This window comes from Rhineura floridana, chromosome 11 (genome assembly GCF_030035675.1).
Source record: "Rhineura floridana isolate rRhiFlo1 chromosome 11, rRhiFlo1.hap2, whole genome shotgun sequence".
NCBI lineage: Eukaryota > Metazoa > Chordata > Lepidosauria > Squamata > Rhineuridae > Rhineura > Rhineura floridana.
Genome location: NC_084490.1, coordinates 71,650,379 through 71,663,450, shown reverse-complemented (window position 1 = coordinate 71,663,450; position 13,072 = coordinate 71,650,379). Strand labels below are relative to the sequence as shown.

Here is a 13,072-nt window from a genome sequence, read left to right as displayed (position 1 = left end):
CTCCTAACCACCCAACAGTGCACCTTGCTCAAAGAGGAGGAAGAGGTTTTTGCTTGATGGAAACCACTTCTCCCACCCAGAGCTGCTCTTTCAGCTCCCTCTTTCAGTCTTCAAGGTCGGAGGTTGCAAGGAGCAGTACACTGTGGTTCCCAAGCTTGGGAACCCTGCACAAGCGATTTTGACAGGTGGTGGGGTAACCCACCTGTCAATCATGTGATGCCATAATTACAGAACATGATTGTCCACCCACCCGTCAAAGTTGCCAAAAAGGTTCACTGCCCTGTCCCATATTGTTTCAACCCCCAAAAGCATGCATACTCAGAACTGAAGGCAGAACTGTCTTAGGATTGAACAGAAAGACTTCTTAAATTTATTTATTTTATTTATTACCATTATTTTTACCCCGCCCTTTTTCCAAAACTGGAACTCACGGCGGCTTCCAGATAAAAGCACACATATAATTAAAAACATACAAAAGTCTAGATTAAAATCAAATTAAACAATTTACAGTATTAAAACCATTCATACATACAGTTAAAATAATTCAAACTCAGTTTAAAACAATACAGTTAGGCAACAGCAACGCAGCACCCTTCAAGACCTGTCCTTAACAGCTTTCAGTTCCAAAGGCTTGTTGAAATAAAAAAGTCTTTGCTTGCCGACGGAAGGACTGCAAGGAGGGGGCCATTCTTGCTTCCCTAGGAAGGGAGTTCCAAAGCCTCGGGGCAGCCACCGAAAAGGCCCTATCTCACGTCCCCACTAGTTGTGCTTGTGAGGACGTAGGTATTGAGAGAAGGGCCTCTCCTGAGGATCTCAGGGCCCGGGCAGGCTCATATAGGGAGATACGGCCTGACAATTTAGTTTTCTCTCCAGATTTCATAAGACTCTGAATGCTGACAAGACTAATCCCCAAACTGAACTCATAATAAATTGCTTCAGGAAAAGACACATTACACAGGACAAAGTTTTGCATACTTACTTAAAATATCATCTATATTTCCACTGTCAAGGCTTGTGATTTCACTTCTTGCTGGATTAAAAAACCAGGATACCTGCAAGAACACAGACACTTTAACATCTATTCAATGATCTCATTTATCGACAGTATCCACCTCATTCTAATATGGCCAAATCCTCCTCCTTGCATTATACACACGGAGGGAGTTCTATGCAGTGAAAGGGCAAGGCAGGGCACATAGCTGACCCTCTTTCCCAACATTCACACATTCAGCATAGTCATTTATATGATTCCACAGAGTTCCAGCTTGCACAGACATCTGTGCATGCAGGATTCTTTGCTGCAAAACATCCACACTGTCACTTCAATGTGCGAAGGGGGCTCAACTAGTATGAAACTCAATTCAAGGTCTCTTATTGTTAAAGTGATAGCAGAGCCCCAGCATCCAGGAAAAGGAGCAAGTATGCAAGAGCAGAGTTTGGCAAGTATGTTTTTAAAAGGCTTGTGACGCTCTACTTCAGAAAAAAATAAAATTTAATTTCTACCTAAGACAAAAAATAGTAAACCATGGAAAATAAGAAAAATATAGAAGGTGGTATTTAAAAATTGACAAAGTAGATATTAAGCTAATTTATAAAAACTAAAACTTTTGCCTAACAGCATAGGCTTAGTTTAAATATTTTGCTAGATCCATCTGACAAGAGAGAAAAGGGAAGTGGAGATACAAGAAACAAAGATGCAGAAACACAGAAATAAGAGATGAGAAGAGAACAACCCAAAATAGAATTTTTTTGAAGGTCTATAAAATGCTGCTTTTCCAATAAAGCAAATGCCAAAATAGTATTTCATGTAATAAACCTTTGGTTAAAAATGGAAAATTTATTGAACTTTGTACATTGATTTGTTCCCAACAGACACACAATAAAATATGCAGATTCAGCAGAGAAAGGTAAAGTGAAAGATATTTGAAAGTACTGAAGAGGGCAGACACCTAACTGATGATGCAAGGTATCAACAAACTACAACTTGCAATTTGAATGAGATTTATTAAAAAGAGTAAAAAGACAAACTGATGTTTTGGGAGTTGAGCTACACCATATGCTTAGTTGAGATTAAGTAAGAGACAAATTCATCTGGTAGTCAAAGGCTAAGACAGTGGGCATATAGAGCAATTCTGTAGTATGATGAATGTTTCTATATGCACTAAATACTGGAGCAATTCAGACCTTTGTTCTGCAATAACCAATAACATCTCCTTAGTGAAAAGATTAATTTCTATTTGTTATGGCTGAGGCAGTACACATTGCTAGGTTAAAAATTGCCTTCTCAAGTGTTTCCTTTCATTAAGCGGGCCACAGAGCAGAACTACCAAATTGCTAAATATACTTTAGCAGCTTTCATTAGCATGTTGTAACTGTAACTTTGTTTCTTGTGGTTTAACCTTGCATAAACAGGATTATAACAGCCTTTTCTCCTGTATTAGCTATTTTCTGCAGGAAATTGATGATCCCGCTACACATTTAACAAGGTACATATCAAGCCTCACACAAACTAGATTATATTTTTAAAATAAGCCATTTTCCCACTCCAGTTGAAATACCCAAAGCAGGTAATAGTACACTAGGGCCCCGTGTTTCAGCATCCCTCCGCCCCCTTCTCCTCTTCCTCCGGAGTGGTGGCGCGATCAGCTGCAGCGTGGGGAGCTTCAGAGGCCAAGCACTGTCAGCTGCAGCACAGTGGCTGAAGATCCCCATGCTACAGCTGATCGGGCCAGTGCAGCAGCAGGCTTCGCTCACTTGCTCTCTTTCTGGATGGGCTATGTTTCACTTTTCAGCGCTTTTTCCCTTTTCAGCGGGGTTCTGGAAGCTAACTCGCCATATGAGTGGGGTCCCATTGTATAAACATTCAAGTACAGTAATACCTCAGTTAACAAAGTAGATGTGTTCCTGAGCATTACTTCTTTAACAGAAACTTCAGTACCAGAGATAGGAATAACATGGAAAGAGCAGGGATAGGTTCCTACACCCACTCATAGACGGTGGGGGCAGCTTCAACAGGGGCTTTAAAGGGTGCCTACCCAGCACCTCCCCCCTCCCCCTCCTCTGAATCCTATTGGATCCGTCCCTCCCTGGGAGAAAGCAACAGATCACTTAAATGCAAAGCCAACACACAGGCTTGTCAGTTTCATCCTAGCAAAGCAAAGGCACAGGGGTATCAGTAAAGCAAAGAGATAGGCTTGTCAGCTTCACCTTAAAGTAAAGGAACAGGTTTGGAAGCTTATCTATAGCAAATCAAAGCTCCTCAGTTTCACCTTTAAAAAAGACTTCCTTGAAAGAAGCTTCCTGGAGGATTCATTAACTGAGGTATTACTAGATCACCAATAATAACTTGACCTCATCCAGCAGGGGATTCCACATGCTGGGTACCTCTTCAGAAAAGGCCTTCTTCTCACTTGTCACCACCAACTGCACCTCAGAAGGTAGGAATATGCAGAAAACTATCATCAGATGGACAGGCAAACTCAAGCAGGAGATGACTATCCTTTAAAGTAACTTGATCCCAAGACGTATATTGTGGGAACTATATCCACACTTGTTGTTCCACGAACTCAGGACCAATTTAGATGTCAGAAGCTTGGAGATTTTTCTCCATGGTTGAATTCCAAGTCAGTTCAAATACAGGCAATGTCACTAGGGATACACAATGTTGGAGTAGATACAGCGTATGTTTGAGCTGCTGGAGTCTATGTGGGGACCGCGATTGTTAAATCAGTCCTAAAGAGCCATGACAGTGAGACAGATGTAAAACCTTCAATGACCATTGTTCAAAATATGTAGCTTAACCTACTTCCTTACCTCTCCACAAGAATCTTGAATTTTTAAAACAAGAGCACACCAACAGGAGGATGAAACTCCAGGCTTCACTGGTTATTTCAATGAAGCTTGCAAGGTACATGAACAGTATTAGTATAATTTGAGTAACAGTTGAAATCTGTTAAATGTTAAGAGGTGGAAATGTATAAAAATCCAGTAAATGCAAGCAACCAAGACATTTAAAGGCCTGGTTCACATGTCACGCTGAGCCTAACCATGGCTAACCCTGAATGAGTGGGCTCTATTAAAGAAGATCACTGCTGCTTTGTCCCCACCCCCTATCATTCTGCTGCCTTACAGCACTGATCTAAGCCATAGCCTGCATTGAACTGAGTGAGATTGTCTGAACCCGAGCTCATGCCTTAGCTCTCTCCAGCCTAACCACAAATTTGTAACCAAGGTCTGTCCTATGGTTTATAGTTCATGGTCAGTCTGGAGAGACTTAAACCATGAGCCCAGGGTTAGATGACATGCCAAGCCATGGGTGGGGACTGGATCCAGAAAATTAGCCAGATCCCTAACTGCCCCACACATAGCAGACCAATTTTGACAGGTGGCTGGTCACCTGATGTCATAACGAAGCTCAAAAGAGCTTGCTATAAATGAGTGATCGGGTATTGGCTGTTACAGCAAGCTCCTCTGCTGCTGAAAGAACATCTTCAGTCAAATGAGTGGCAGTGGGAACATGCCTTCAAAGGGCCTTGCTGTAATCTGTTTGGAGGAAGCCCAAGCATTTGTGCTAAGCCATGATTTTGCTTAACATGCCATGTGAATGAGTGCAATATTTAGGCACAAGTTGTTTGAAGTGTTTCTTGTTGATGGCAAATCAGTTGGTATTCATGGAAGTGGCTTCAACTGAGACTGCACCATGACAACTCAACTCAGTTCCTGAATAGAGATGTGAAGGCCTGGGGGGGGGGGACACAGCTTTCCTCCCACTTCTTTGTTTTGTTTTCCTGAAAAATGTTGGGAGTATGACATGTGAAAGATTATAGAAACCTGTTTCAATCCTGGCAAACCTTCAGATTTTAGAAGTCCATGATATATATGATGGCAAATATAAAGAAGCAGAAACTGTTAGTGATAGCTCAGAAAGTGAGACCAATCAAATTTCATGTAGTATCAATGAGTTTCGGTTTCTTTCCCTCTTTTTCTCAGCCCTTTTTATGGAAATGAGTGCTTTATGTCTGCCTGATACTGCTGAAGACCAGAATAGATATAAAAATTTCCATATTTTTTACTATAACGTTGATAGTTTCTCCTGTTTATTTTTTTGCCTGCTCCTCATAAACTGGGAAAATGAAAAAGATGCTAGATTCCTTATAATTCAACAGCTTGTAGTTCCATCTGTAACAAAACCCTTAAATTAAATTATTAATTGTCTGAATGAACTGTACTTTTAACATTCCAAACATGATAATTTAATGGAAGACCAACTTATACATAATACACGCTATGCTCCTATCCATAATGCAAGCTCCTACCCCCCAGATAATTCTTTACAAGACAGCAAAAGATGCATGATTAATACCCGTATGTGCCTCAGTCCGCTTTTGAGCAGAGCTTAAGACTTTCTACAATACCACCATTTGGTTTGCTTCAAAAAGCCACTCATTAACTGTTCTTCAGATACTAAATCTACATGGGATAAGGTATAACAATGAGCAATAAGGCCCTTCTATACAGTAGATCATAGCACTTTATTCAGACATTGCTTAATACTTGCCAAATTAGGAGATATACAACTTTATAACTACAAGTTTTAGCCCCCACCTGCATCTTTTTAGTCTGGTTGTCTGTGTTGAACACCAAAGCTTCTTTACATCAAAGACAAAACAGCCAAGTATTCTCACCAAATACTCTACCTCTTTTCTGTCAATAACCCTCAAACACTTTCAAGCGCCTTATACACTGTGGTTTCTTATTCCATTTTGAGGACACCTGCAATTCCTCAGTATTAATCCTACACACTGAAGAAAAAAGAGTGTATACTTTCTGACCAGTTATGGACTTTGTTTTTAAGTTGAATAGTGCCAGTGAAAATAAAGAGAACCCAGGAAGTGAGTTTGTTACTACTTTTATTATATTTGATGCGATGTGGAGATAAAGAGTTTAAGTGGGGCCTTATCTACCAATGCATTGCTAAAGCAGTTTATGAAGATTATTGAAACATTGCCTGTTCTAAAATAGCTAAAATGTACAAAGGAGCCCTGGGCTTCTACTGGGAGGAAGGACAGGATATAAATCTAACAAATAAATAAATAAAAATAATGAAGGCATTATAGGACAGCAACATTTAAGTTTAAAGTGTAGACAGTTCTAAAAGGCAAGCCCATGAACAACAACATTTAATATATCGTTTGAGATACACTATCTCAATATTTCAAACTTGGTATCAGGTTTGATGACAGTCTGATTTGCCTATAGGTCATTAGATAATTTTGTAGCTCTCTAAGAACTAAGTGAATCAATTCCAAAATGGAATCTTGAACAGAGGACAGCAGTGTTTACATATATAACTATGGTTATGCTTTTAATAAATCACAACCAATATGTGTGTATTGTTAACATAAGGAATTAATTCCATCAGAAGCAATCATACAGTTTAAAAACTAAATCAGCTTGAAATGTCAGAGGTAATCCCCAGGGTGCCCACATACTTGATGAGCTACCTTCATTACTAATGGATCATTAGAAACAAAAAAACACCCCAAACTGCTTGCCCTATGCACCACTGACACAATTTACCTTTGGGGGCAAAAAAGAAGAATAGAATAGTAGAGTTGGAAGGGGCCTATAAGGTTATTGAGTCCATCCCCCTGCTGAATGCAGGAATCCAACTTAAAGCATACCCGACAGGTGGCTGTCCAGCTGCCTCTTGAAGGCCTCCAGTGTTGGGAAGCTGACCACCTCCTTAGGTAATTTGTTCCACTGTTGTACTGCTCTAACACTTAGGATGTTTTTCCTGATGTTCTGCTGAAATCTGGCTTCCTGTAACTTGATCCCATTATTCTGTGCCCTGCACTCTGGGATGATCGAGAAGAGATCCTGGCCCTACTTTTCTTTCACTCATTGGGCATGATGTCCCAACAAATAAAAGTTCTTCATATACAAGAAAACCACTTCAAATATGTGTTATTGGCTTTGCTCACATGTCACAATAAGTAATGATTTATGGCTTCCTGTGAACAAGCAGCATGCTAATGAACACTGCTGAATCACTTCCATTTTGCTCTGCTCAATCTTAGAGAAAAAAGCCATTAGTCTCAGCATAGCATGACATGTGAACCAGCGCAGAGTTTGTTTCTCTCCAAACAATCCATGAGCGAAAATCGAGGTTTATTGGAACTAGCATGCTGCTCATAAACCATGGCTTACTGTGATCCACAAACCAGCCCAAAATGTTCTCCTATGATTATCATAATATAGAATAATCGTAAAATTATTTTAACAAAAACAAAGTTAAGAACCAATGAGCACTGTGGTGGTTTAATATAAAACTCTATACATTACTGACCTTAATCCCCACTGGAAATTCAAGAGTTAAAAACGACAATAAAACTCTTCCCTGTAGGGTGCATTCTGTGGCAATTCTCATAGAGCAGTCAAATAATTTAGGGTGTAGTTTTTATTAACTGCTATTGAAGGTTCATAACTTTTCAAATACAAGTTTCCCTGAGCTAAAGCTGGTTCTGAAACCAGAAGAACATGTGTCAATACAGTTAAATTTCTGTTTCCACTATCTTCTGTATCACAATTAATCTACAACCCACCCATGCCCTCCAAACAACCCAAAGAAAGAGACGGAGAAAGATGCTTGCAGTAAAAAATAAGAGGTTCTTAACAGGAGAAAACAATTTCTTCCTTTAATATGCTGTTAAATGATGTTGTTAATAGACTATTATCTCTATCATGTTTTTACACTTTTGTAGGCATATATGGGTTTTAAAGTATACTATGAGCACAAGAAGCTCTACTGCATTTTTATTTAACTATCCCCAGATTTATGATCTTAAAAAAAATTAACCAGCTAAACAGTCCATATTTGCTTTATCTTTATTTGACCTCAAAGAAGTTCAGTACTGAAAAAATAATCCTGGGCTCCTGCAGTCATCTGAGCTGTAAGGTGTTACATACTAGAAGCTGTGAGAAGGAATGGTCTGGTGAATCTGGGGCTTGCTCCTGATCTCCTTATGTTACAGAAGTTCTAGGTTTAAGTACTGTCCAAACAAGTCCTTGAAAGCCATATAAACTGGTATGAGTGATTATGTACATACACCAAGGTGGACTGGCTAAGATGAACATCTTTAAATGTATGAATCATTTCCCATCATGCATACAGTGGTGTTGAGGAAGTTCATATACCATGAAAACTTTACTTCTAGCCTCTTTTAAATGCCATTTACATACATCTCAATTCTCTGAAATACCCTAAAAAGAAACTCAACCTCCTGCCACCGATCGTAACAAGCTAAAGTATTGCTGAAGTGAAAAGGGCTACTAGACACATAACTAGAAAGTACAACAAATCCACAGTGTCAGACTCTTTCCCACACACCCACAAGTATTATGTACTTCAAGGCAATCCATGAGGGCACACTAAGATATGACAACAGATGTGGGTCGGCAAAAGTAGGTTGCCAAACAGCTGTAAGGCATGGGTGACAGTACTAGCAGGGCTATTTCAAGTGGAGAAGTGGCACTGAATCCTTCCTCTGCCCACAAATTCCCCTTTCATGGTCTGCAAGACTAGAAGCAAGTCCAAGTTGGAGAAAAGTTATGGGGGGGTGTAGCACAGAGAAAAGGTTCAGCACTCTCCATTTGAGAATTGCTCCCTCACTTTACAGCTGTTCAGTATAGCCCATGTTTGAAGAAGAAGATCTGCTGCTGTGGCATCTAGCTTTATCTTGATGGAGTGCCACTCTACTGTACACTACAGCATATATTGCATCCCTCCTTGCCTTATCATATAATTATTGTGCAGTACAGAACACATTGGAATAGTAACAGAACCACAAAATTGGTCCTGAAGCAATTTAAGATCTATACACCCTACCTCTACATATCAATATGTCCATACTTCAGAGGAAAGCCATATAAACAAAAAGTCTATGTTTTATGAATGCAGGGATTGTAGACGTTTGCCACCAGGGAAATATTTATTTTCTTCAACCCCAAGACACCCAGGCCTCAAAGCAAACTTCTGATAAAGAACTCTCAGGAGAATTTTCAGGATAGCAATCACAACAACTGTTAGCATTTGGACTACTGTAAAGAAATGCAATTTCAGATATGCCTAAACACACTTGGAAAGTTAAATATATATAGTTTGCAAAAACAATTTAAAATATATAAATAAAATCCAGTTCCTAAAGTTTTCACTGTAGTGTAGCAAGATCAAAATTAGGTTATGCCAACAGGAACAGCTTAATCAGTAGCTGGGACTTTCTGCCTAATGAGATCTAAGTGTACCTTCTACTCCTCTATGTGAATGATTGTCCTCCATTCCCATGGGGGTAAAAAAAGCACTTTACTCGGGGATATTGTTGTGGTTAGAGAAAACCTACTCTCCATCCATGACACTTGGTGGCCTGGCCCACACTGACTGGGATCCCAGAGTAAGCATGATGCATCTGTGCCTGTTTAAAAGAAACTGTTGCTTGGCAACTACCAGCAAGGGAAGACTTGCTTCCATCACGGGCTGAGCTAGACTCAGCTGCTCAGCCACAGCGAGAATCAGTGGGCTTTATCAGTGGGCTTTACCGTCTATAAGCCAGAGGCAGACAGGCAACACCAGGGGAGGTCAAAAATGAGGACAGGAAATGCCACCTGAATAATCCTGGCACTATTATAGGGACACCAAGTTATTTCTGTTTCTCATACTAGACTTGAATGCGATTTTTACTGTGAGAACCTTTTGTAAAGTGCTTTGAGAGCCTCTTGGGGCTACATACTGTTGTATTTAAGCTGTTTTATAATTTAAATATAGATTTACTGTACACCACTTAGGTACACCAGTTTGAAACAGAGTAGTAGTAGTAGTAGTAATAATAATAAACATTAGTTTTCATTCCACATACAACAGCTGTCACAAGGAAATTTTACTAGTATTGCAACTAAAGTTCAAGAGTTCATCTATACCATGTTTATTCAGAAGAATTCTGAAACAGCATGATTGCTCAACACACCTACCTGGTATACTGTTTCTCAAGGGCTCAAGGCACCACTCAGAAGAGTTACAAGCGGAAAGTCTAAACAACATGATAAACTTGATAAACTGTATTTTTTTAGAATACAGACTTTAATTACAGCCCAGTTAAAAAAAAATCTAACAACAAGAAGCAAATATTCCTAGGCACAATAACTTTCATTCCATCTAGAAGGAATTACATCTATTGAAAGTTGCCTGCAGAGTTTAGGATTCCAATGCATATTAGGCAGGTATTGCAACTTGCATCCTCCCCATATAAACAATAATGTGAAATGGCAAAGTAAGGGTGCCATGACTGGTTCTACCCCTCCTAGAAAGGATGTTATGGAGCAAAATGTGCAGGTACCCTTCTAAGTAATTTCTGTGAAATAAGCCAGCCTGGCTGCTGCCGCCTGTTGTACTTTTAGCCAATGAGTGAAGCTAGAGTTGTGATTAATAAGTGGATTGTTTGGGCACAAGGCATTTGGAATCCCAGGGGTCCTAAAGGGCTGCAGTTTCCCCCTCCTTTTTATTGCAGTTTTTCTGCTTCTGTCTTTTACTCTAGCACTTGGAATCTCCATAGTTTGCCCTTCCTTTTTTCCTAGTAACCAGGATGCATCTTTCATTTGGTGCGTTTGCCTGAGGGCACATTTCCAGTTTTAAGCGTGTGCTGGGAGCATTCATCACAAAATGGTTCCATGGGAGTGTGGCATAAAAGAAAATGTCTGCCATGGGGGGCCTGGCATACCCAAAAGTAAGAGTAGTCATGGTGAAGCTTTTTCCCATAATAGTATCTCCATACTAGAAAAGGCCTGACCTGTTGAATTTCTGCCTACATACAGCTGTTAAAGGCATAAAACCCATTTTCCCCAAGACCAACCATAAACCGAAGCCTATGCTACCATTCTATACCCACTAACCTGAAGGTAAGCCCCATTAAACACAAAGAGACTTACTTCTAAAGTAGACACATACTGTATATTCCGGCGTATAAAACGACTTTTTAACCCTGGAAAATCTTCTCCAAAGTCGGGGGTCGTCTTATACGCCGGGTGTCGTCTTATTAGGGTTGCCATATTGCCCGGATAGCCGGGTTTTACCCGGATTCTAAGCATGCCACCCGGCGCCCGGCTAGCCCCTTAGGTGGCCCGGATTCTTAGCTTTCATTTAAAAAAAAATTTAAGTTTCTAGGTGGTGCGGTTCTCGAGATACATATAAAAACGTCAGGCACCCCCCCCCGGTTAAATCTTTTTTTAAACTACTGTATAGCACTTCGTAGCTTTAACCCCGCCCGTTCAGGATTTCAGCCAATCAGTGAAGTGTTTGTTTGGTGGCAGTGTCTGCAAAACCTCATTGCGAGGCCAGAAAATGGTGGTTTCCCCTCCTGTTTATCTGAAAATCTCATAACTTGGGTAGGTATATACATTTCAGTTTTTCCCCCTGTTGTGTGTAGGAGTCAGATCCTGGGCAGTGTTTTGAAAACCTTCCCAATAGTTGCTTTTGGGGGTAAAAACAGTGCTAATCCCATATGTCCAGAGTAAATCCTATTGAATTCAGTAGGAATTACTTTTGAGTAGACATGATTATGAATGTGCTGAAAATCAATGGGACTTTGGAGTGAATGTAAAAAAGAATTGTGTTTGTGTTCTCTTTCTGCCCCCCCCCCCCAGTCCTATTTTAAAGCAAGTAGGCAGGGCTTACTTAGGTATTGCAGTTTTTATTCTGTAGGAAACTAATACTGATTTTTAAAAAACTAATACTGATTTTTCTGCAATGACCAATTGGTTTGACAATAAACTATTATATGGGCTGTATGTATTTATACATCTGCAGTGTGTGCGTGTGTGTATGGAGTCTTTCCAACACCCCTGTGAGGTAGGGTTGGAAACCAAGGCAGCTCACAACAAGAAATAAAGCCATTTAAAATCCAATAACCATAAAAACAAGTATAAACAGTTGCAAAACAGTGTAAAGTGGCATGATTTGGAATTTTGGGTTGTGTGAATGAAGTTGCTTATCACTTGACGTTGCATTTCTGTCCCTGTTTGAGTAAGCCCCATTGAATACGCTGGGACTTGCTTCTGAATAAATAAATTTAGGATTGCACTATAAATATCTTTACAGTTTGTGTAAATAATAAATATATTTGATAGTTATGCTTATATAAATATTTCTTCATTTATCATATTTTTGGTTAGGAATCCTGACTGATTGTGAGATGCTTAGTTTTTTGCCTTATAGGAATCTTGTTGTGGTTGGTATGGTATTACATTTAGGAAAGTGTTACTGCCTTCTGTATTTTTTTTCCTATTTGCATTTCACTTATCTTTAACCTCACTCCGTTACAGCCATAGAAGCAACAGCAGCATATGCAAGATAATTAACTCCCATTAGTGATAAGAACAAGAATTTATAATTATTATTTCAATTAAAACAAGAGGCTTATCAACACTTTGAAGAGAACCAGATATTTATTTTCTTTCTGAGCCCAGGACTGGGTCTTTCATGATGCCGGGTGTGTGTGTGTGTGTGTGTGTGTGTGTGTGTGTGTGTGTGTGTGTGTGTGTGTGTGTGTGTGTGTGTGTGTGTGTGTGTGTGTGTGTGTGTGTGTGTGTGTGTGTGTGTGTGTGTGTGTGTGTGTGTGTGTGTGTGTGTGTGTGTGTGTGTGTGTGTGTGTGTGTGTGTGTGTGTGTGTGTGTGTGTGTGTGTGTGTGTGTGTGTGTGTGTGTGTGTGTGTGTGTGTGTGTGTGTGTGTGTGTGTGTGTGTGTGTGTGTGTGTGTGTGTGTGTGTGTGTAGTCGATAAGACAGACATTGATAATCGAATTAGCAAGGTATGTGTGGGGTTGTTGTACACTTCCAGGCTCAGTTTCATTTTGAGTATGGAGGTGGAACCTGTGTAGATGTGGTTATCAAAGGGAGAAGAAATTTTGAGTTAAGCAAAGCTCTGCTTTTATAAAACCTAAGAAACATACAGTACTTTGAATGTCTGAGTGCCTGCACCAGTGGAATACTGGAGGAACTTGTAAAACTTGCTGCAACAGTATTTAGAA

General features: G+C 39.9%; 1 protein-coding gene across 2 annotated transcripts in view; it reads right to left on the bottom strand.

Moving 5' to 3' along the window:
- ERP44 (endoplasmic reticulum protein 44) overlaps positions 1-13,072 on the bottom strand; it is a 47,257-nt gene that overhangs the window by 29,980 nt on the left and 4,205 nt on the right. For both annotated transcript variants that reach the window (XM_061589726.1, XM_061589727.1), the window contains exon 2: positions 980-1,052. In XM_061589726.1, coding sequence (XP_061445710.1) covers positions 980-1,052 — 73 coding nt within the window. The remainder of the gene's footprint in view (positions 1-979; positions 1,053-13,072) is intronic.